Below are 26728 nucleotides of genomic sequence, written 5' to 3' on the forward strand. Positions count from 1 at the left end.
AAGACAGAAAATATGCTTGCATCCAAGTAAAATAAATATAGCAGAAATTGTTTGTTTAACTAAATAATAAAAAAGGGAATCTTATTACAAAGGAGGATATGGAAAAAAATAGGTTAAGTAAAACAAAGAAGATTAGTGATAAGAATTTGTATGTGAGAGGCTAGCTTAAAACAAATGACGATCACTCAAGGTCAATTCCCGAAGTGAGACGTCGTCACATGAGAGTCGCATGCAAGGAACCATAGCATATTTTGGTAAAAAAAAAACGGCACTTTAATTGTGAGTGAGATCAACTCCAGTAAAGAGGGGAAGAAAAGAAATCGAAGAAGGTGCCGATAGGGGCTATGCAGATAAAAGGGTCAGGAACCCCCCCCCTCCACACACACACAAGGCTTTTTTCCTCAGAGTTTCTTCACGAAATTTTCGTATAGGTGACACGTGGTTTTCCTGAGTGACGGCGTAGGAGTTATCTCCATCCGACACAACAAGGAAACAAAGTGTGCGGGAATTCGATTCCGTATTCCTATTGCAAGAGACAAGGAACGCCGTATAGTTACAAGAAGGAAGAAATTGTCTATGTATTTCATCATCCAGTACTCGTAACGAGGGAAAGAAAATCCACACAGAAGTCCGTGCCTATGTGATGAGTTCCATAGTGATAGAATAGAAGACCCCATGTGTGTCCTTAATTCAGGCATGAAAGGTATAGATCATGAAAGCCAGGGTTCGTCCTAGAAAGGTACTGTAAAATCTTGTATCAATTGAAATCGCATATAGTTGCAATCATTGTTAATTGCTGGACAGTTGAAGATATACTAGGACTTTAGTACAAGACATAGTAGAATGAGAGTAAACTAGTTTATATTATTTGATAAGCATTCATGTGCAAGAGATTTATGTATGCGCATGGTATTTCATATGAGAGTGTCTTAAAGGTCAAATGTATGTATGGGCATAGTGAAAGGATATACTTCACTGAAGGTGAATGGACTTTGGTTTAAAAGCAAGAGCAGTGGGAGGCTGTGCCAAAAATGCGGGTCAGGTAGAGAGATCAAACACTAGGCATGAAAAAAATGGGCAACGGTGTAATAAAAAACAGAATTGAAAGAGAGGTTAAAAGTGTCACAATTGAAAGAGCGAAAGGATAGTTTAACCTATATTGTTTTGTTTTGTAAGTTAGATAAAGTAAACTGAATATTAATATAAATGTCCATGGTAATATAGCAATATAGAGCATTCTGACTAGTATAAGGTTAAGTAAAGTGTTAATTTGTTCCAGGATTATATGTGTATATTTATATGTATAAAATCTGTTTTGATGGCATGATTGCAAATTCCCATATAGGATTTTGCCCTAATACTTGTATTTTGCTTGTGTAATTTTGTAATTTTATTCTTAGTATTGAATTGTGTTTTATATAATAGAAATTGAATTGTACTATGTTTAAGATTTTAAGTAAACTTTTGTTCATTGATAATACAGTTGTCTGAAATTGCTGTCTAATGCACCACTTGAAAAAAATGTACGAACCTAATCACGTGGGAAATTAATGTGTTAAGTTACGAGATAAAGTGTCACGACTGCATAATAGTTTCACACTCAGACATACTTTTGTAATTGCTCCTTGTTTTCGAATTATATATCTTAAACTAAATATTCTGAAAGGTGCAGTATAATATAAATATTAGAGACACTAAGGGGAGAAAAAGCTTAAATATTTGAATTTTGTAATATCTCGTACATAGTTAAGTTTTGAGTAAAGATAAGTAGAGTTTCACTTGAAAGGATAAAGGAAAGTTTAATAATCGTAGGTAGGGACACAACAGTGTGATATTTCCTTGTAGGGTATTAATGAGAAATCGAGCGTGGAACGTTGTTATCCTGTTGTCAATGGAGGTCAAATTAATTTTGTTTTCCATCTTTGAGAGAAGTACATAGCTTGGAGTATGAAAGCCAGTTTGTTTTGTTCCATATGAATTGATATATGGTTGACTTTGTTTGATGAATTGCACTGGTGGCATGAGAATCTTTAGTGTATGCCAAAGGACACTGGTGGCTATTTGGTTAACGATTATTGTTCTCCCTCTTGTGGAGGCAGAGGCTCGTATTGCTGCCCACTTTCCTAGTACTTGGCTTGAAATGTTTGTTTAGTGTTTCCCAGTTCTTATCCACATAAGAGGATGTGTTTCCTAGGTAAATCCCCAGGTATTTGTTTCCCTCTGCAGACCAGGTACCAGACATTGAGTAGAGATGGGGAATCCATTCAGTTTGTCCATTTGCCACACCACAGTCCTGTGGTTTTATGTATGTTTGGCTACTGAAGCTGCCTGATATTGTTGGTATGCCATTTGTATGTTATTGAAGTCCTCTTCTTTGTGGGCTATGATTGTAACATCATCAGCATATGCTGTCAGGGTTTTGATTTGGTAGGGAAGTTTAGGGCGGGATGCCCTAAGCAGCATGCTGAATATACACAAAAAGGGTTCAATGGCAATTGTGTAAAGAGGACCGGAGAGTGGACAGCCTTGTTTAATACCTCTGCTGTATGGTACAGTTATGGTAAGCCTGTTGTTTATTTTCATGCAAAACTGTGCCTTGGCATACAACATCTTAATAGAATGAAGGATGCCTGAGCCAAAGCCAAATGCTTTCAAGCAGCTGAAGAGGTATAGGTGTTCAACGCGGTAGAAAGCTTTTTCTTGGTCTAGTGTTACAAGACCCATTGTTTCACTGTTGTTGTTTGCTATGTTTACGAGATCCCTTATGAGGTGTAAGTTTTCGTGGATGGATCTTCCAGGGATGGAATAGCTCTGATGCCTATTTATTATTTCGCTCAGAGCGGGTTTAAGTTTGTTGGCAATGGCTTTTGATATAATTTTACATTCGGTGTTTGTGATAGAGATGGGTCTCCAGTTTCGTAATTTCGTCGCGTCTCCTTTCTTTGGAATGAGTTTAATAACTGATGTTGTCATATTGAGTGGGAAGCCATTGGTATTCACGTCGACAAATACTCTGTAGAGGATAGGTCCAAGCTGTTCCCAGAAGGACTGATAAAAGTGGTGAGCCCGTCTATGCCAGGAGATTTATCTTTAGGTAAGGAGGTGCAGGCAGTTGTCAGATTGTGTGACGTGATGGGGTGTTCTGTGTTACACCTTGTTGTTGGCGAGAGTCTTTTCACATTGGAGAGAATTATATTCGTGGCCTCCATAGATGTTGAGTTGGCTTGGTATAAATTTTTGTAGTACTGCAAGGTATATAAGAGGATTTCGTCATGATTTTCTATAATGTTTCCACTATCTGTTTTAATAGCAGATATAGTGGTGCACTCTTGTTGGCATTTTTCTAGTGAGAAGAAATACTTTGTGGGGGCATCTGTGAAGTTAATGTGTTTGCATCGTGCTCTTATTATTGCTCCTCTTGCAGAGTGCTTTAGGTGTGAGCGTATGGTGACTTCTAGGGACTGGTATTCCTCAGATTCTGGATGATGCAATTGCTGTTGTTGTTGCAGATTTTTAAAGACTGAATGCTTATTCAAATTTCTTTGGTGACTATATTTTTGGGTAAATACCCTAACTTCGGATTTAAAAAGTGACCACCACTCGGAAATTGATTGGGAAGTAGGTATATCTTTGATGAGAGTTTCGATATAGATTTTGGAGGTTCTGAGATATTCTGTATCCTTTAGTAGGCTGTTGTTAAATATCCAGTATGCTCCTCCTTTGTGTCTGGTGTGTCCAGGAATGCAAATGCTAAGAAGGATGGAATCGTGGTCTGATGCATGAGATGGATGGTACATGACTCTCCTGATGTAGGGTATTGTGTGCATCGATGTATAGTATCTGTCGAGCCGTGCCTGGTATAGGACACTGGTAGGACCACCTTTGGCTCTCCAGGAGAACACTTTCTCATGTGGGTGCAAGTGTATGAAGGTGTCAGTCAGCTCGTAGTCATTTATTACATCCTAGAGAAGCTGAGCTAGTGAGTGTCGATGTTCTTGGCATTGCTGTCTGTCCATTGCAGGATCCAGAGTGCAGTTGAGATCCCCTGCCAGTATGATGTGGTCATTGACCTTGCTGAGGTGGTTTCGCACAAACTAGTACCTGCACTGCAAGCTGTTCATTTTGTGGGATGTATATGTTAATGATATATATTTTCTTTCCTGTCTGAGTTGTAATGAGTGCATATATTGCACACCCAGGAAAGGTATCGATTATTTCTACTTTTAGAGCGCTGTTTTGGTGAATTCCAATGCTGACTCCAGATCCATGAAGTTGTATGGCAGGACAGTGGTGCATGGTATAAGGCCAGTTCTTCCAGTGTGATATGAAGCTTTGTTGTTGCAATGGAAGTTAGTTTCCTGCAGCATAACTATTTCTGGCTGGTGGGCAAGAATATGCTGCAGGACCAGCCTGTTTCGCAGTGGTGTGGCACATCCTCTAGCATTTAGTGAGAGAAGGTTTACTGAGGTGCTCATTATTTTATGGTTTAGTTTTATTTTGCGCGGTAATCCTCACTTCCTTTACGGATAGTTATGCTGCCGCTGGGATTCAAGCCTGTTTATCAGGTTGTATATCCTTTTCTGAGATTGGTGGTTTTTCTCCCTCTTTTTCCTGCCAGAATAGTTCTTAATTCTTCTAGCTGGGTGATAAGGCCACTGATGCCAGCGGTGTAGTTATAGGCTGTCAGCAGTTTTTGTGAAGAGCCTCAAACTTTTTAAAGAAAGCTCTGAAGCTGCTCATTTGTAAGTGGGCCTTCAGTGTGAGGAAGACTTGTATTTCCAATTTCCTCTTCATCATCTGAGGACTCAAGAAGCTCGATCTCTTCATCCCCCCCTCTACAGGCTGTTGGGAGGGTTCCAGAATGCTTGGAGGCAAAGGTTTCCTGCTGCAGCTGTGCTGGTTTGTCTTTGGCTGTTTTTCCATTTTTGTTTTTTGCTCCTCTTCGTTATTTTTGTCTTTATCAGAGTTAGTTACTTGTCTGTGTTCTGTTTCCTTTTCTCTAGGATTGCTTTTAATCGATGTTGGTGGAGGTTCTTCCAAAAGTTGGGTTTCGTTGGTGCTACCACTTGATTTTGTCTCCTCGGTACTAGACTGAGAGTTGTTTCCATGAGATCTATGTTGTTTGTTAGGGATGATCTGTTTTTTGGGGTTGTCTGCTTGCTGCTTCTGATTCTTTGATCTGCTAGGGTTGGTAGTATTGTTAACCGGTTTCTCATTTCTGGGTATATACGGGCATAACTTCCTTACATGTCCTTCTTCGTGGCAGTAAAAGCACTGAGCAGCAACAGTAATATAAAAGGTGTAGGGTACTCCGTCTATTTCTGTGTTGATTATTTTGGGTATGGAGCCGATTGTATTGTCGCCAAAGTGCATTAGAGCCTGTCTTCTAAATAAGAGCCTGTCTTCTTGATATGAGCAAATTCAGGCCTAGTTGTAGAGGCGCGTAGCGTTCAGATTTTACCTGTCACTGCACCGTATTTTGATAGTAATCCGCGAAGCATTTGATGGCTTATTTCCGGTGGGACATTTGACACTGTTACTTTTGTGGGAGCAAGCACGATTGGTGAGACATTCACGTGGCATGCTCCGATGTCTATTCCCTTTTCAATTAATGTCTCAGACCAAGATGCGTTGTTAAAATACATTTGTACGGTTCCGGCAACTCTTGAAATGTGAGTTATATTTTTTGGGGGAACATGTTGAACTACTGCGTCTAGATACTTTTCTAGTGGGGTATTTTCGCTTGCGAAAATTACAATTCTGTTGTCTCGGGAAACGCGGTTGGCTAGCTGAACGTTTGCACGCGCGGTGGTCGTCGCAGTAGTATTAATTCGCGCAGAGGTATTAGCTACAATGTTGGCATAAGAGACGGAGAGTACTGACTTTTGTCTGTTGTTGTCCAGGGGGGCTGAGACTGATGTCTTTTCTTTCTCTGGAGCTGTGGCTGGCGTCTTTTCCTTGATCAGAATCCTGTGACCTTGGACCGATTCCTGCTGAGCTCGGGCGTGGACCGGCTGCTGGTAGTGATATGTTGGGGTTTTTACTGGCCATTGCTTTGGGCTAATATGGGGAAACGCGAGCTATCACAATTTTCCGGCACTCGAAGGCATACCGTTGTAACAATAAGCAAACGAACAATGAAGATTTTAAAATTTAAAATAACTTTTCCTAGCTTCGCAAATTTAGAAAACTAATTTTATAACACGATAGATCAGGTGCTTACGATTATGTAGGTATAAATCTTGAAGTTGATTGAAGTTTTCGACTGCACAATATACAACTTTAGATAGGAGCGACCTTGGACACGTCTACACCCTTCCGCGTCAGATAGATAGATAGATATTTATTTGTGAATAGATAAAAAAGAAGAAAAAAATATGGACACTTATTCCCTTTTTTACACCCTACATTTTTATGTTTGTAGTATCTCGAAAGAAATTTGCCCAACTTGCAAGATTGTTTTCGAGGAGAAAACGTCGTCCTTTCAGACCAATGTATCCTTTATTGATTTTAGTTTAAGACATTGAAATTTTATACTGTAAGACTGACCTCTACTTATTACATTTGTTTATCAATTGCTTTTAGAATTTAACAGAATAATTAAGGGTAGTTTATCTTAATTACATTTCATTAATTTTTAATTTTTTCAAGTTATTTATTATTTAAGTATCTGAAATTCAAATTAACTTTTAGTGAAATGAAGTTGGTGGTGAGTTTTTACTGCTCAGGCAAGCAGAGTAACACTGCCATGCCTTTTATTCCCCGAACAGAGTAGGTGAGGCCTAACTGACTTTTGGAAATTGGGGAAGAGCTAATCTCCACTCTTAGCCAATCACAGATAACTGCCCCAAGATCATCAGTGATTTTTAATTGGCATCCAGAAAAGAGATTACAGCAGATAACTGCTGCTATCTTTTGGTCCCTAACACTATATATCATTGTCTGAAATAGGTGAGTTCTGTAGTAGATTTTCTTTGGTTGCAGGATTAAAAAAAATCAAATTTCCAGGAGAAATAACCTTACTTGCCTGTGCCAGAGTGACTAACTTGAGAACTGCTCAAAGAAAGACTTAAAAAAGTTTTTCTAGTCAGCAACGAAAATTGAATTTTGAATGGCCTTTCTTCATGCAACCTAGCACTCTGAATGCAAATGTTATTTTCACATGGCTACACAGGTCTGTGCAGGGTAACATTTATTTTTAAAATTCTTAATGGCACCTGTGGCATAATAACGTTTATTAGTATTCACAAGAATATAATAATTTTATTACTGCAAATATTTCAACCAGAAAGTAACTGGTTATCATCAGTGCATCAACATAATCAAAAGATGAAGCTAGAACAAAGAGTGTTAATTCTATTTACAGAGCTGAGCCACATGCAGGATGCCACCTAATGGGTGGTTACAATAAACTAAGATTACAGTTAAGGCCCAAATTTAAAACTGATTTGAAATAAAATTAAATTTAATTCAAACAATTTTTAACCAAAATAAAAATCTTTAATTTAAAAATAACACCAATATATACACCATCAAATCAAGTATTTAACTATGAAAGAAGTGTCAACGTATTTTTCAAACTACAACAAGAAAAACACATTAAATGTGCACAACTTCCTTTCAGTTACATAAACCAATAGTTATTATCCTATACGGCATAAGTTTTGGAATTTCAGTTTCTAGCGTCCTACAGAAACTTTTATTCCTTTTTAAATTTGCACAGAAAGACTAACACAAAACAAAACTGTTTTCTATATGGCAGCAACATAAGTGAAAACTCTTGCATCTTAAATCACAGAATTCACATAACACTAAAGAAAACATATCTTGTCTTCATCTAAGACAGTTCTGTAACTTTACTTTCTATATGCAAGTAGCAGCAAGCTCCAATGAATAAAATCCTAAAAACCATATCATCACTTTAGAATGAATTAACTTTCTATTTGAAAGTTAATTCATTCATTGTAAACATTTCAGCACTCTCCTTAAAACACAAGGTTGTTCACTCCAGAACAACCTTGCCTTCTATATGAAAGCTTCTGAAGAAGCTTTAAGATATAAAAAGACTTACCCCATGATTCTGTATTAGTATTAGTCCTTCATATTATGCAAGCAGTTTTCTTTCAGAGTAACTTTCATAATCTCCTGGAACACAGTTCTACCATTCTCTTCTGGCTGAAGTGGGTGATTTTTTCATTTGGCAATATTCAACTGGCACTCTGGATTTGCCTATGTACATTACCAACCTATTCAATTCTGCTTGTGGTAACATCTGATCTGAACTCTGTGCCATTTCTTTCTCTCTCTCTCTCTTCAGTTTAGCACCATCTGCAAACAGAAATCTCCTCTAAACCCCTAGACCATATCATCAGTATACAAATATTACACAAAAGTATTCCTAAAACATAACACTTTAGCACCGCACGCTATCTTTCTCTTTCACAGTATTGCTCTTCCATATGCAACTTGATGGCTTTTATCAGTATCTATTATCCAAGCTCCTTATCAACTGTTGTTGATCTCAATCTTCCCTCAATTTCAGTAGTAGTTTATTATGTGATATTCTATCAAATGCCTTTGCAAAGTCTAGATCATAGGGTCCCGAAGTGGGCGGTACCACCCCCCAATGGGCGCTGAAACCTTCTGGGGGGGGGGTATAGTGGGATCAGAAGCATTTGGGGGCTTTCAGGCAGTCTAGGGGTCGGTGGCTCTTTATAGACGAAATTAATTTGTCACATTAATTTATTTTTTCTTTGTATTTTTACTTTGTAAGTTCGAAATAAACCATCTAATACATTTGATGGTGTTTTAATTATTACAATAAGATTTTTACTAATCTAATGCAATCTCTTAATATGTATTCCGAATTTTCATATTTAAACCATTGTATGAAACTTCACATTAATTTGTTATTTTTGCTTTGTATTTTTACTTTATAAGTTAGAAATAAACAATTTTGTAATATATTTAATGGTGTTTTAATTATTACAACAAGATTCTTACTAATGCAATGCAATCTTTTAATTGTATTCCACATTTTATTTAAACCATTGTATGAAACTGTGCATAATGTTATTCGAGCATACATTTTACAATCTTTACATATGGACTACGTTTCACCAAAATCGGTATAGCAATAACCGTGTTCAAGATGAAGCACATATTGGCCACTTCTTTTTAAAAATTTAACAGCATAAGCAGTAATGTATCATTAGTTGCTATTTACATTAAAAATATCAAACAGCTTGAATGCGGAAAAATGTTATAATGGGGGGGCGTTACAAAATTTATGTCTTGCAAAGTGGGCAGTAGCCGAAAAAGTTTGGGAACCTATGGTCTAGATCAATTACTGTATATTATCTCCATCCCATATATATCTTAGTTACCTTATAAAATTAACTAGGTTACTGAAACAGTCAACCATTTAACAAACCCATGCTACCCTTTACTAAACAATAGCTAAACAATCCAGTTTTATATTCTATCTCTCTGATCAACTTCTCTAATACCTTCATCATCATGCTGTAAACCAAGTGACCTATTAGTGCACTCCTGATTTGAATTCATTCTCCCACCAATGTTTCCCTTTTTTCCACTCTTCAGGAACTGTTCCTGTTCTGCTGAAAACAACCAAGTCAAGGGCACTGTTAATTCCTTTCAAAATAGTGTGATCACTAATCTGGTAGCTCAGTCAATATTGATGATGCTTATTAGTTAGAAAGACTTGGGTTTGATTCCCCCATCTAGGAGATGCAAAAAATCTTTATAAGGGATTTTCAGCTAAAGGTGATTTAGCTGGTCTTCTACATAAGTGGAAGTTTTTACCTCCTGGGAAACTCAGGTTTTCATCTTTGAAAACAGATAAACTGGCCAGAAGAATACATGCAATTAACAAAGTTACAAAGCTACACTGGTCTCATAGCTCAGTTGTTTTATCATAATTTCAAATAACAACTACAGTTAATCTGGTATGAATGCTTAGACATTGATATTATCATGCATTTAAAAGAGAAAACACTGTGGATAATAATTAATTTATATAGTTTTTAAATTATTAGACAATTATTTCACCAAGGCATCTTTATGGGCATAAAGATGTTTATCTTATTGTTGCATACAAAGACATACCAGTAGAGAGAGACAGACTGATTGTAAAAATGTGGGATCGTAATGTCCTAGATGGTACCTTCTGTGGGTGCCATGATGTTTCTTCATGTCCACTGAAGGTTTCAAGATGTTTGTCTCTCAGATTTTAGGTGGGTTGAGGCAGCCATATTTATTCACATTTATGTTATGCTGTTGTGATGGATTCCAGGAAAAGTATTTCAGATTTGCATTTGTTTCTATATAATAGGGAGGTTTTATTTATTAGAAATGGTGATCTGTATTGGCAGTGTGGTTTACTACCCCAGAATAGCTGTAGTGTAGTAGATAATTCTTATGTTCATTTAGTTGGATGCTACCTCTTCTTCCTGTTTGTCCAAAGTATGTCAGTTTGCAAGAGCAAGGAATACTGTAGACAAAAGAATGATATAAATGATGGAGAGAATCTTTTGGTTAAGTGGATAAGGCTAACTAATTTTGGTATGGTTTAAAGGAAGTCTGTATATTGTATCATTTAAGAACACAAGAAATTTTTCTGAGGTACTCTGAATGTAAGGAATGGCAACAGATTTTTTGTAATTTGATTTTTTTTTTGTGTGAAGGGAAGAAATTGGGTTTGGGGTATGGACAGATAGGTTATGAGGAATTCATCATTTTCTTTTCCTTGACACTCTGGTTACCTGGCTACTCAGATTACAAAAATCCTTTTGCTATTTCCTACATTTGGGATGCATCAGGAAAAAAAAAATTCATGCTTTCTTAAAAGATACAACATCCAAACTTCCTTGAAACCATGCCAAAAATTAGCTACCCTTATCTGCTCACCAGAATATCTTTTCTATCATCTAGATCAACGTTTCTCAAACTTTTCCTATGACGGAACACTTCACAAATCTTGAAATTTTAACAGAACACCTTGGTTAGAGTCAAGTATCATCGGTCTCATATTCAGTGTAAAGCTAAGTGCACACTGTCGCCAAAGCAGGCTGTATTGCATCGCAAATATGTGACAGTGCACACTATAGGCATGCTGGCCCACAGTGCATCACATTGACCTTGCTTGTGACCACACGTTTCCTAGAATAGATACCTTTGTACTTCACTCACGCTTGGAGATGTTGACAACTGCGGGCGGCTGAGTCAAGGCCAGCACGCATGCTGACCTTAATAGCACAATCCACATGCAAAGTGAGGAGTGCCTGAATTTCAAACATGTTTGAACTTGTCACAGCATTTAAAACCATTCCAGGCTCATATCAGTTTTGATAATTTTTCACAGAATGCTTATTCACTTTCCACGGAACATAGTTTGGGAAACCTGATCTAGATGTACCCCCAGTGGCATGCAAAATGCTTTTAAGGGTACGAGGCACTTTTTTATTTTGATTACTTTTTTTTTTTAACTTTTATATTTCTATCACTGTATTGTCACAGATAAATGCTGATCTATTATATAATTAATTTTTCAGTAACTAAAAAATCTAAAGGAATGTTTAAACGAAATGCATATCTTGGCACGATCACATTCCAAATCAAGGTTCAAGCTGTTTGTATTAAAAGTTTAAATTCAAATAGTTAGAACCGTGCTGTCTGCACTTTCCACTAAATTTTAGAATCATTTATATCTTAAATTGTAATGGTCTTAAGTGATTATTTCATCCTCTGTATGCATCTATACATGTTTAATCGTGTTTGTGTCGCAAGTTGTGATAAAGGTACAGTTATGCATGCAAAGTTGAGTTTTTCTGCACTTGTGGACATGAAAAAAATAAAAAAAACCTAACCTGTCTTCTTGAAGTGAGTCCCATCTGTTATGAAAAATAACAAATATGGAACTAGATGTCACTGAACTAACTTCTTCCCAAAAAAAGCAACTTCATTCATTTTATCAAGCTTTTTTTTTTTTTATTATTGAAATACCTTTTGTTTCTGCTATATGTATATTGGCTTTCTATACCAAAAATGTATTCAGTAATTTAAAAAACATTGATATATTTGTAATTTATTATAACTCAAATGTTAAAAAATAAATACCTGTTAATATATATGTCAATAAATGTTAAAAAAATAAATAATATATAATTTCTCTAGATCCCAAGATGATCTAAGACCAAATTTCAGATAAGGTAAGGCAGCCATATTAATTCAAATTTGGAGAATGTTGTAGTGCTGCGGTAGATTCCAGGAATAGTCTTTCAGATTTGTATATGCTTCTGTATAATATAAGAGGATTTCCCCACTGGATCCAGCAGTTGTGTTGATATTGTTGTCTACCATTCCAGAACGACCAGATATTCTTTCTACCTGTTCTTCCTGTTTTTCCAAAGGTTGTCGAACCACATCATCAAAGTGGATTGCTGGAATCAGTGGGAAAATTCTCTATATTATATAGAAGCATATACAAATCTGAAAGATTTGTTTTCTAAAGGTATTGCTTGTAAAAAAAGCAGGACCCTGGTTCTTACATTAAGTGTTTGTTTGTTTGTTTGTTTGCCTTCTTACTGTTGTACTTCTATATGCATGGTAGGGTTTTTAAATTCTGGAGTTTTTTAATCTTCAGGAATTGAGAATGAGAAATGGCAGTTCCCAAGAATTTTCAAAAATTTTAATCTTTAAAAGTACCTGTGACATGACTATAAACAACAAATTACACAATAACAACAGTAATTAACTTTAATGAAAGTACAGATATTTTGTACTGAAAATAACAGCATGTTATCAGTGTGTAGAAACAGGCAAATCAAAGAATAGGAATACAGAGTACATACAACAATCGGTTTATCAATTAACAGTTGCTGCAAGTTAGAAATAAATACATACTTTACTTAATCCTCCGTCTTCTACCTTTTATGGTGTCGAGGTGATTTTTTTTTCTTTTTTTCCAACTAACCGCAACCATAAACTCGAGGATAAGGTGGTTAGCCCCATGCTTCCTAGTGTGTCCTCTGTAGATGCGTGTGTTCATGGGGCCAATTTGCCTATTCTGGGGGACGAAAAACCTAAGCGTCTGGGTGAGCCCTCCCCCACCTCTATATGAGACTGGCTAACTAACTTTTCATCGAAAGAGACCAGATAAAGGTTCCTCACATCACTGATGGGAATTGAACCCAGGTCTTGTTATTATTATTGTTATTATTGTTCCGGGCAACTCCAAGAAGTCGACAGACTCATCGAGGGAGGCCCTAACATAATGTCAAGAACAACTATTCGACATTGACACAGTATCTATCATACCTTGCCTTGAACTCATTCACGGTCGTAGCACCCACAACAGACTCTGGAAGCTTATTCCACTCATTCACCACTCTCCAAGTAAAAAACCTAGCTCTAACTCCCTTGTCAACCACGGTCTTGCCCAGCTTCCATGCATGGCCCCTAGTCCTCCCACCACCAGTCATATTTTCAAAAATATCTTCTGGATCAATCTTATAGAAATCCTTCAGTAATTTGAATGTCTCAATCATATCACCCCTCCTTCGCCTATCGTCCAATCTCTGCAACCCACAAATCTTCAACCTATTCTCATAAGGTTCATTCCACAGACCTGCTATCATCTTGGTCACTCGTCTCTGGATCCTCTCCACTTCCTCCCCATCACGAAGAAACCCTGGTGCCCATAACTGGGCATAGTAGTCCAGATGGGGTCTTATCAAGGCTCGATACAGAGGAACAACAACTTGTTTGTCTCTGCATGTTAAAGTATTTTTCAGAAGCCAAGTGATTTGATGAGCTGATTTAGTCACTTTTGCAGTGTGCCCCCTAAACTTCAATTCCCTATCCACCAACACTCCCAAATCCCTGGCCTCATCAATCTCCTGGAGTACGGTTCCACCAATGCGATATACTGCTGCTATTCTTTTCACCAAAGTGCATAACCTTACGCTTTGCCACATTAAATTGACATCCATTTTTCCTAGCCCAGTCCTCCAAACTATCCAAATCATCCTATAAAATTTTGACAACCTGTGCACTTCCAATTGCTCTACCCAACTTTGCATCATCAGCAAACAAGTGAACACTTCCTCTCAAATCCTTTCCTATATCATTGATGAACAAATTGAAAAGCAGTGGTCCAAGAACAGAGCCCTGCGGCATACCACTAGTCACAAGCCGTATTTTAGACTCCACTCCTGAATAAACCACTCTCTGGTATCTCTCCTTCAACCACCCGCCTATCCATTTCACCAACCCTATATCTATCCCCATCTGCTCCAGTTTACTGATTAGGGTTCCATGCGGTATCCTGTCAAAGGCCTTGGCAAGGTCCAGTAGTATCCCTGTAAACCCATTACCCCTATCCAGTTCAGCCGTCACTGTGTTATAAAACGTGAGCAAGTTACTGAGGCATGATCTACCCTTCACAAAACCATGTTGTCCCCCATACAATATCCCATTTTCATCTATCCAATCCTGTATTCTTTTCTTGACTAATTTCTCTAAGACCTTGACAATGATTCCTGATATGCTAATCGGTCGGTAATTTACAACAGCAGTCTTGGAACCAGGTTTATGCAGTGGAACTATTTTCCCCTATTTCCACCACCTCAGGACTAACCCAGACCCGAGACTCAAATTAAACAAAATGGTCAAGGGTACTGACAATTCTTTAGCTGCTTCTCGTACGACACGAGCTGGTATACCATCCAATCCCACGGATGTATTGACATTGAGGTTATGCAATAGACTACTCACCTCCACTTCATTCATCACAATTCCGTATAATCTACTGGTTTATTCGTTTCTGCAATGTCACCACCTGGATGATATATACTTGCAAATTGCTCACTCAGTAACTCAACTATATCAACTGATTCAATTACCTCCCTACCATCGGCATTCTTTAAAATCATTCTGCCATGTACATTTTTCCTTTTACTTGCTACATATCTAAAAAACTGTTTAGGATTCCCTTTAGCCTGCATGGCCAATGTTTTTTCGTAATCCTTTTTTGCTTTTCTTGCCACACTCGTTACCCTTCTGGCCTGCGCTTTATACCGTTCATGTGCCTGCCGGTCACCTTTCTCCTTAAATTCCCTCCATAGTTGTTTCTTTTTTTGCAGCTCAAGCTTAATGGTGTTATTCATCCATTTAACCCCTACTTGATTTATTATTCGGACTCTAGGTATACAGTCAGTCATTGCTTCATGCAAACACTTCTTAACTGCCTCCCATGAACTATCAACTTCTAGTCCTTGCAGTTGTACATTCACACTCTCACAATACCAGAGAATTGTGAGAGTGTGAATGTAGAAAGTATGAATGATAGTATTAATCATTTTACAGAGAATAAAAAAGATGAGATTGATGCAATGAGTGAGATCGTGTTGTTCAATGGTGCGATACAAAGAGCAAAACAGCAGCTAGAGCATATGAGCAAAAGTCGACTTAATGAACCAGCCAATAATAAAAAGTATGACAGGAAAAATAGGCGTATGAGTGTGAACATGAACAAAATGAAGGATAGAGTGCTGTATGGAGACTCGTTAGTACGAGGTGTGTTAGTAGAGGATTTGACAAAATCGTACCAACCTGGTGCGACCATAAAGGATGTAACTGAGTCTATTAGAGAGCAAAAGGAAAGGGTGAAAGAAATGATTGTTGTGGCAGGTACGAATGATTTGAAAGGAGATAAAATGGAAATGATAGAAGACCTGAATGAATTGTTTGAGGTAGCAAAAGAAAAGAGTGAGAGAGTTAGAATGATTAGTCTTTTGCCACAGTATGACAGTGAAATGTTTAAAAGGAGGTCTATAATCGCGAATGACTTTATGCATCGGTTATGTATGATGAGTGGTGTGGAATTTGTGGATGTGAGGAGTGAGTTCGATGGGCGAAAGGATCTATATAAGATGGATGGCTTGCATTTGAATGGTTACGGTGTAAGGAGACTTGAGAAAGTTTTGCTGAATGTAGTGGATGTGCATATTCAGGGAAACTAGATTTATTAAGGGGAGGGGGTAGATATACAGTCCTTAGGGAGGCAGTTGAATGTATGAATGAATATAATATGCCCGAGTGAATAAGGACAACATATCAGAGTGGGATAGTTAATATACGGCATCAAGGTAGGGTTGTGGCTAATGGGGGTCTTAAATTCATGTACACTAATGCTAGGAGTATTAGGAACAAGAAGGAAGAGTTTTTGGCCATGGTTGGCACTTCCAGACCACAGGTTATTGGTATTAGTGAATCATGGCTGACTGTAGATGATATAGCTAGTGGGATTGAATGTGATGGGTATAGTGTGTTCAGGAATGGCAGGAAGAATAAAATGTGGGAGAGATGAGTATTGTTGATGATTGCTGATGAGGTACAGCTAAGGAGAATAGAAGTTGAATTGCAGGATAGAGAAAAGAGCACATTTGAGGCCATTTGGTGTGAGATTGTGGCTAGCAGAACTAAATATACAATTGGGTGCTGCTGTAGACCAGGTGATGACAGTATTCACAAAGCAAATAGAAGAAATGAGTGGAAGGAGGGTAATTATTATGGGAGATTTCAACTATGGTCGCATTGATTGGAGTGAGGAGAGGACACACGGGAGGAAGGAATTGGATTTTATGCGGTTATTAAGGGATAACTATCTGCGACAGCATGTAATGGAAAATACTAGGGGTCAGAGAGTGCTTGACCTAGTAATTACATCTGAGGATTTGGCTGTAACAAATATGACCACATTGCCACCAATTGGTGAGAGTGATTATAGGGTATTGACTTGGGAGGTGGCTAAAGGTGTGGAATTTTCAATTAAGACAGGGTACATGTGGAATTATCGGCTGGAAAGTATGACAAGCTTAGGAGTTTGATTGGTTCAATGCCATGGCATGTACAACTGCAAGGACTAGAAGTTGATAGTGCATGGGAGGCAGTTAAGAAGTTTCATGTTTGCATGAAGCAATGACTGACTGTATACCTAGAATCTGAATAATAAATCAAGTAGGGGTTAAATGGATGAATAACACCATTAAGCTTGAGCTGCAAAAAAAGAAACAACTATGGAGGGAATTTAAAGAGAAAGGTGACTGGCAGGCACATGAACGGTATAAAGTGCAAGCCAAAAGGGTAACGAGTGTGGTAAGAAAAGCAAAAAAGGATTACGAAAGAACATTGGCCATGCAGGCTAAAGAGATTCCTAAACAGTTTTTTAGATATGTAGCAAGTAAAAGGAAAAATGTACATGGCAGAATGATTTTAAAGAATGCCGATGGTAGGGAGGTAATTGAATCAGTTGATATAGTGTGGTGACATTGCAGAAACGAATAAACCAGTAGATTATACGAGAATTGTAGTGAATGAAGTGGAGGTGAGTAGTCTATTGCATAACCTCAATGTCAATACATCCGTGGGATTGGATGGTATACCAGCTCGTGTCGTACGAGAAGCAGCTAAAGAATTGTCAGTATTCTTGACCATTTTGTTTAATTTGAGTCTCGGGTCTGGGTTAGTCCCGAGGGGGTGGAAAGAGGGGAAAATAGTTCCACTGCATAAAGGTGGTTCCAAGACTACTGTTGTAAATTACCGACCGATTAGCATATCAGGAATCATTGTCAAGGTCTTAGAGAAATTAGTCAAGAAAAGAATACAGGATTGGATAGATGAAAATGGGATATTGTATGGGGGACAACATGGTTTTGTGAAGGGTAGATCATGCCTCAGTAACTTGCTCACGTTTTATAACACAGTGACGGCTGAACTGGATAGGGGTAATGGGTTTACAGTGATACTACTTGACCTTGTCAAGGCCTTTGACAGGATACCGCATGGAACCCTAATCAGTAAACTGGAGCAGGTGGGGATAGATATAGGGTTGGTGAAATGGATAGGAGGGTGGTTGAAGGAGAGATACCAGAGAGTGGTTTATTCAGGAGTGGAGTCTAAAATACGGCTTGTGACTAGTGGTATGCCGCAGGGCTCTGTTCTTGGACCACTGCTTTTCAATTTGTTCATCAATGATATAGGAAAGGATTTGAGAGGAAGTGTTCACTTGTTTGCTGATGATGCAAAGTTGGGTAGAGCAATTGGAAGTGCACAGGTTGTCAAAATTTTATAGGATGATTTGGATAGTTTGGAGGACTGGGCTAGGAAAAATGGATGTCAATTTAATGTGGCAAAGCGTAAGGTTATGCACTTTGGGGTGAAAAGAATAGCAGCAGTATATCGCATTGGTGGAACCGTACTCCAGGAGATTGATGAGGCCAGGGATTTGGGAGTGTTGGTGGATAGGGAATTGAAATTTAGGGGGCACATTGCAAAAGTGACTAAATCGGCTCATCAAATCACTTGGCTTCTGAAAAATACTTTAACATGCAGAGACAAACAAGTTGTTGTTCCTCTGTATCGAGCCTTGATAAGACCCCATCTGGACTACTGTGCCGAGTTATGGGCCAGAGTTTCTTTGTGATGGGGAGGAAGTGGAGAGGATCCAGAGACGAGTGACCAAGATGATAGCAGGTCTGTGGAATGAACCTTATGAGAATAGGTTGAAGATTTGTGGGTTGCAGAGATTGGACGATAGGAGAAGGAAGGGTGATATGATTGAGACATTCAAATTACTAAAGGGTTTCTATAAGATTGATCCAGAAGATATTTTTAAAAATATGACTGGTGGTGGGAGGACTAGGGGCCATGCATGGAAGCCGGGCAAGACCGTGGTTGACAAGGGAGTTTGAGCTAGGTTTTTTACTTGGAGAGTGGTGAATGAGTGGAATAAGCTTCCAGAGTCTGTTGTGGGTGCTACGACCGTGAATGAGTTCAAGGCAAGGTATGATAGATACTGTGTCAATGTCGAATAGTTGTTCTTGACATGATGTTAGGGCCTCCCTCGATGAGTCTGTCGACTCCTTGGAGTTGCCCAGAACAATAATAAGAATAAAAAAAAAAAAAAATCAGCTAACGCCTTTTTATTCCCGTATATACGGGAGTAGGCGAGGCCATTTAGCCCTATCTAACTTTTGGAGACTGAGTGGGCAGTTCAATCTCCACTGGTACCCAATCAGAGACAGATGGCCCAAGGCAATCACTAATTAAGCGGTACACAGTGAAGAGAGACGGCTCAAATGTGCCGCCATCTCGTGGTCTCTAACCCTAACACAATATATTTAATGTCTGAAATAATGTGGGTTCTACGGTCGATTTTCTTGAGTTTACAGGACGAAAAACCCGAGTTTCCGGGAGGAAAAACCTGCTTGTCCGTGCCAGAGATCGACTAACTCGGGAACCGGTCGAAAAAAGGCTTAGAAAAATTTCCTCTAGTCACCGACTAGACTCGAAACCAAGACTTCCTTCGTGTGGCCTAACGCGGGTGGCGTGCAAACGCCACATCCACTGAGCTACACAGGCCGATAATAAGAATAATAATAATAATAACCGCGTAAAATCCAATTCCTTCCTCCCGTGTGTCCTCTCCTCACTCCAATCAATGCGACCATAGTTGAAATCTCCCATAATAATTACCCTCTTTCCACCCATTTCTTCTATTTGCTTGTGCATACTGTCACCACCATCTTTTCCATCACCTGGTCTATAGCAGCACCCAATTGTATATTTAGTTCTGCTAGCCACAATCTCACACCAAATGGCCTTAGATGTGCTCTTTTCTCTATCCTGCAATTCAACTTCTATTTTCCTTGGCTGTAGCTCATCAGCTATCATCAACAATACTCATCTCTCCCACATCTTTAATCTTCCTGTCATTCCTGAACCCACTATACCCATCACATTCAATTCCACTAGCTATATCATCTACAGTCAGCCATGATTCACTAATACCAATAACCTGTGGTCTGGAAGTGCCAACCATGGCCCAAAACTCTTCCTTCTTGTTTCTAATACTCCTAGCATTAGTATACATGAATTTAAGACCCCCATTAGCCCACCCCCTACCTTGGTGCCTTATATTAACTATGCCACTCTGATTTGTTGTCCTTATTCGCTCGGGCATATTATATTCATTCATACATTCAACTGCCTCCATAAGGACTGTATATCTACCCCCTCCCCTTAATAAATCTAGTTTCCCTGAATTTGCACATCCACTACATTCAGCAAAACTTTCTCAAGTCTCCTTACACCGTAACCATTCAAATGCAAGCCATCCATCTTATATAGATCCTTTCGCCCATTGAACTCACTCCACACATCCACAAATTCCACACCACTCGTCATTCATAACCCACGCATAAAGTCATTTGCAATTATGGCTCTCCTTTTAAACATTTCACTGTCATACCGTGGCAAAAGACTAATCATTCTAACTCTCTCGCTCTTTTCTTTTGCTTCCTCAAACAATTCATTCAGGTCTTCTATCATTTCCATTTTATCCCCTTTCAAATCATTCGTACCTGCCACAACAATAATTTCTTTCACCCTTTCCTTTTGCTCTCTAATAGACTCAGTTACATCCTTTATGGTCGCACCAGGTTGGTACGATTTTGTCAAATCCTCTACTAACACACCTAGTACCAACGAGTCTCCATACAGCACTCTATCCTTCATTTTGTTCATGTTCACACTCATACGCCTATTTTTCCTGTCATACTTTTTATTATTGGCTGGTTCATTCAGTCGACTTTTGCTCATACGCTCTAGCTGTTGTTTTGCTCTTTGTATCGCAGCATTCAACAACGCGATCTCACTCATTGCATCTATCTCATCTTTTTTATTCTCTGTAAAATGATTAATACTATCATTCATACTTTCTACATTTACACTCTCACAATTCTCTGGTACAACCTCGCCATTTCTTGTCATATCCCTATTTTCTTCATTCTGAAGTTTGACAAAAATATCACACTCACGATCCAAAATACACTTCAATTCCTCATTCTCCTACATTTTCTACACACATTCACTCCTTTATTATCAACTAACCACACTCTGACCGCACTCCGCAAAACGTACATTTCGCAGATAGTACACTGAATCATCTCCTTTATATTACCGTTCTTGAAAGAAGATGGCGGACCATCATTACTGGCCACCATTTTCCTTCGTACTGGAGCCATACTTACTAGTAACATATTTTATGAAATTATAAATTATAAACACCAAAAACGCACTAAGATACGCAAGGCAAACAAAACTACGCAATATTAAAGTAAATTTATCAACGCTAACTGAAAATAACAATTATCTTATCAGGAGCTTTTCCGACCAAAGAGCTCCATCTATATTGACTGAGCTATGGAGGCTCTAGAAATTAATATATTAATAAATGTTAAAATTATTTTTAATGTTTACATGAAATGAGAATCTTCCAAACTTTGGAGGAGAGAGAGAGAGAGAAAGAATTGTTCTGGTTCATGTTAGGCCAATGTAAAAGGGCTTCACAACTTTCTTTGAAAAGATATTCATATTTAAAACTGTTTCTATGGAGAAGATGAGTTTCATCCCACCGGATACTGTGTTTAGTGTCAATACTATGCTGTGCCAGACCAGACTTTGATACATGAAATACGTGTTACTTAGAATATTGCAGAACCTCAATGTGAACACAGCCATAAGATTAAATGGCAATCTGCCTGTGTATTACAACAATGAGGAAGGGAATTATCAGCTCCTCTTGTCAGTTCAGGGAAGGTGCCAATGGAGGAAAGAGGGCAAAACCACTGTATAAAGGAGGCTCAAAGACAGAAGTAGCAAATTATAGGCCAATCAGCATCTCAGGAATGATGGTTAAGGTATTGAAGATATTTGTAAAAGAGTTAATTCGGGACTGGGTAGAGATAGGAATATGATACTTTATATGGGGCAGCATAGTTTTGTGAATGGTAGGTCTTGCCTTAGTAATTTGCTTACTTTTTATAATAAAGTGACAATGAAGTTGGATAAGGTAAATGACTACTCAGAGATACTGCTGGACTTTGCAAAGGCATTTGACAGGATTTCACATGGAACTCTGTTGCATAAATTGGAGCACATGGGGATGGATATGAATTTGGTGATTTGGATTAGAGTGTGGGTGACAGACAATAAAGAGTTGCGTCCAAAAGAAATCAAGTAACTAGGTGTGCCCAGATCTCAGTACTTAGTCCTCTGTTGCTTAATTTGTACATCAATGATATAGGAAGTGATGTGATGGGAATTATTCCATTGTTTTGCTGATGATGATGATGCAAAACTGGGAAGAGCGATAGTAAATGAAGGTGATGTAGGGATCCCGTAGGATGACTAGCAGTATGGGTAAAGGTAAATGGTCGAGTTTAATGTCACAAGGGTAAGGTGGTGCACTTTGGGAAAAGGAGATCACAAGCTGTTTACTATATTAATGGAACTGAACTACAGGAAACTGATGAGGTCGGAGACTTAGAGGGTGATTGTGGACAGGGAGTTGAAAGAGGGCATATTTGCAAAGGTAGCCAAAACAGCACATCCGATTACATGGTAGTCGAAGAATTCACTACCAATCGTTACCCTTTATAAGAACTGGTGACTTGGATTCTGTGGGGATGAAGTGGTGGAGAGGATCCAGAGGTGAGTGACAAAGATTATGGCAGGTCTATGGAATGCTCTCTATGAGAATAGGTTGAGGGTCTGTTGACTTCAGAAACTAGCTGATAATCTTACACAATTTCCAAGCTGAAGAGCGTGGCTAGCAAGGGTGTTAGGACTAAATTTTTTGCTTGGAGAGTAGTGAATAGGTGGTATAGGTTACCTGAGGTGGTTGTGAGTGCTTCATTAGTGAATGAGTTTAAAGAGAGGTATGATGGGTGTTGTGTGAATAATGGCTAGTGTTTGAATAATGGATCTGTGATGAATTTTCTCACTCCATGGAGATACCTCTGTAATAATAGTAAATTATTATCTCTGGTACCTCCTCTGATTTGATCATTCTGTGATAGGTCCAGTCTGTTTCTTGAGGCTTAGCATTCTGCAGGATTTTTTAACAGTTGCAAATCTCATTATATCAAGGAATAGATGTAATGAGATTTGCGGAATCTCAGTGTAAATACAGTAGGAGATATAGACATCTTGCATTTTACAAGAATTTGCAAGGGAACTGGCAATGCTGCTGACAAGTCTCTTTAAGTCTCAGCTCTCGTTGAGTTCCAAGTGAATGGAAAGAGGGAAAAAAATTCCTTTGCATAAGGGATGTTCTAAGACTGCAGTAGCAAATTATAGACCAATCAGTATCTCAGTGGTATTAGTAAAAGTACTGGAAAAATTGGTCAAAAAAAGAATTCCAGAATGGGTAGATAAGAATATGATACTGTATGAGGGGGCAACATGGCTTTGTGAAGGCTCAGTCATTTATTGGGATGAGAAAAAGTGGAGAAGATTCTGAAGCAAGTGATCAAGCTGGTGAGTGATCTGTGGAATGTTCCTCCCTATGAGGATAGATTGAGGGTATATGGATTGCATAAGTTGGTTGATAGGAGAAAATTGGGGATATGATAGAAACATTTATGTTGCTTAAAGGGTTTTATGGAATTGATGCAGGAGAAATGTTTCCGCACTTGGCTAGAACAAGAAGTTATCCATGGAAGTTGAACAAAGATGGGGTTGGTAGGGTTATGAGGACTGGATTTTTGCTTGGAGAGTTGTGAATGAGTGGAATGGGTTGCCAGAGTCATTTAAGAGTGCTTTGTCTGTTAATGGTAAGATGGATTGTGTGGATAGATTGGGTCTCCCCCGATGAGTCTTCTAACTCCATGGAGATGGCCACATAATAATAATAATTATTATTATTATTATTATCTGAGACTTCTAGGGAGTGAAGGACTCATCAAGAGACGCTATAACTCACCCAAACCAGCTGTCGTACCTTCTCTTAAATTCATTCACACTAGATGTACTCACTACCCCTAAAGGAAAACTGTTTCATTCACTCACTCACTCACTGCTCTGTGAGAGAAAAACCTAGCTCTTACCCCTTTCTTGCGAACAAACTCAGCTTCCACGAATGTCCCCCCCCCCCCACCTTTCATATAACGAAAAATTTCGTCATTATCCTCTGAGTACAAGAAACTGATGAGCCTCATCAGTTTCTTGTAGCATAACCCCACTGGAAATCTTATCACACCAAAGTGCATAACTTTACACTTACTAGCATTAATATGACAGCTATTTTCATTTGCCCAAATTTTCAGCCTATTCAACGAGGTGCTGGATATCAGTAGCATACCTGATTGCTCTCCTATCTTCGCATCATTGGCAAACAGTTGAACATCTCTTGTTAGACCCTTCCTAATGTCATTAATGTACAGATTGAACAGCAATGGACTGAACCCTGAGGTATACCACTAGTCACTTTAAATCTGGCAGATTTACACCCACTGTATACCACTTTTTGATATCTGTCTGTCAATCATCCACTGATCCAAGTCAAGAGTTTATATTCCAATCCCATATTCACCAGTTTATGCAACTGCCTTTTGTGTGATATCCTATGAAATGCCTTAACAAAGTCCAACATTATCATAGTGTATCCATTTCCTTTATCCCACTCGGCCATAGGATTGTTATGAAATATGAGCAAATTGCTCAAACATGATCTTCCTTTAGTAAACCCATGCTGCTCCTTGCAGAGTATAGCTTGTTTCTGTATGCGAGTTCTTACCAACTTCTTTAAAATCTTCACTACCACACCAGAGATACTGATAGGTCAGTAGTTAGAAACATTAGCTTTTGCATCACCCTTGTACAATGGAACTATCATACATTCCTTCCATTCCTGTGGTATCATTCCTGAACTGAGACTCATGTTATACAAACATGTGAAAGGAAGGCCTAGCCATTGGTTGAATATTCCTTTAGAAAACATGCTGATATTCCATCTGTACCTATTGACAAATTCTTATTCACGTTATGCAACAGCTCCTCAAATTTCATTACATCTAACTCTTCATCCATTGTGGTAGTGGCAATGTGCACCATGTTACGTACACCTGGTTAATGTATCTTAGCAAAGTGAGTACTCATTAATTGAACAATCTCATTAGCTTCTGACACTTAGAGTACCATCTGCATTCAGTAAAGTTATTTTTCCGCATTCATTGTTTCTTTTGTTTGCAACATAACAATAAAATTCTTTTGGATTGCCTTTAGCTTGCATAGCCAATTTCTTTTTATACTCTGATTTAGCTTTTTTGCAAAATACTCATTACTTTTTTGGCCTGTGCTTTATATATTTTATAACTCCTCTCATAATATTCTTTCCACATCATCTTCTTCTTGTGGATATCTTGCTTAATGAGGTTCACATCATTTCACTTGCAACCTATTTATTCTTCAAACACTAGTGATACATTCAGATACCACTTCATTTAAGCACTTTTTCAAAGATTCCTATGCATCGCTGACATTTTTCCCATTCAGTAACTGATACCATGGATCAACTTAGGAGAATACCAATGATACTGTTAAAATGTTATAATATTGTTATAATACTATATATCGATGTTTCTATATAATTTATACTTAATTTGTTGTTTACTTAAATCTATCCTTTCTTACCTAAAACCTTATACAATCAAAATCCTACCGGCTGCTCTATTGTTATATATTTACCTTTCTTTATTTATTCTTTCTTCTCTTACTTTAATCTTATTCTTATATCTAGGATTGTTTTCTCTTTGGATACTGGCAAATTTATATTTTGCTGTGCCAGCCAGTATCCTATGGTAGAAAAGATCCTTACTCAGGGAGACAATATTAGATTCTTAGCTTTCTTACACAATATCTTATTTAAACTGCCGTATAGATTCAGATTATTGCAGTCGTGACCTAAATCTATATTTATATTCACTCTCTAAATCCTTCCCGCCAAAATAGGTTCTATTTTTATAAGTGGTAAGTTGGAATCGTAATCAGGCATGACTCAGGTTCAGGTAAATACAGCATGTTTATTGGAATATCTATACAAAATTCATACACTCAGTTATGCTCAATATTAAATAAAACTCAAACTAAGAGATTCACACATTCTAGACTAATTAAATCTTATGAGGCATGCTAAACACAGTAACTGCACATTGGGATATATAGCAAATGATATGAAGTTAAGCTAAATTCCTTTCAGTAGTATTACTCGTAAGAGATAACTAACAAACATTCTAATGTTACTGAGATACTAAATTCTACTATTCTTATCACATCAAGTTAATCCTATCACATACAAAATTACAAAAGATCTCTTCCAAACAATTCTTCTTACTCTCAAAGGAAGTTAACTTTCTAAATAGAGACTGTCCACAGAGTTCTTTAGAATACAGTTCTTAATTTCATATTCGTAAACAATCTTCTCTCTTCTAATGAACTTTCACACAAAATTAGAGTAATTGCACCTTACCGAGCTTTTTCCGCGTCATTGTGCACCATGTGTATGTCTGGATACTTCTCATCTGTTGGCTGTCCATACGCCAACATAGGGGTTATGCTATCTTCATTCCTTCTGCCAAAAACGGACTCAAATTTTTGATTTCAGGAACAACTCGATGGGACTTTTCAGTGACGGCTTGATTCTGCTAGGATTCTGCTTAGCATAGAATCCTACTTCATTTTAAGAACGCTCGCAGTCCGACATCTTATCACAGACTTCACCCCCCCTACGCGAAACTGCCTGCTAACTTCCGAACCACCAAAACAGGAAAACGTTACAACCAGAGAGTGTCTGACTCTTCCGATA

The 26728-nt window shown here is 38.2% G+C and overlaps 1 protein-coding gene across 4 annotated transcripts in view; it reads left to right on the forward strand.

Moving 5' to 3' along the window:
- The window catches only part of LOC150101886 (CUE domain-containing protein 1-like), a 150507-nt gene that overhangs the window by 78195 nt on the left and 45584 nt on the right, over positions 1 to 26728 (forward strand). For all 4 annotated transcript variants that reach the window (XM_090400033.1, XM_090400036.1, XM_090400034.1 and 1 more), the window contains exon 6: positions 6425 to 6494. In XM_090400033.1, the coding sequence (XP_090256159.1) occupies positions 6425 to 6494 (70 nt within the window). The remainder of the gene's footprint in view (positions 1 to 6424; positions 6495 to 26728) is intronic.

The sequence above is a fragment of the Typopeltis vanoorti genome, chromosome 11 (assembly GCF_054136105.1).
Source record: "Typopeltis vanoorti isolate ZY-2024b chromosome 11, IOZ_Tvanoo_1.0, whole genome shotgun sequence".
In the NCBI taxonomy this organism is placed as follows: domain Eukaryota; kingdom Metazoa; phylum Arthropoda; class Arachnida; order Uropygi; family Thelyphonidae; genus Typopeltis; species Typopeltis vanoorti.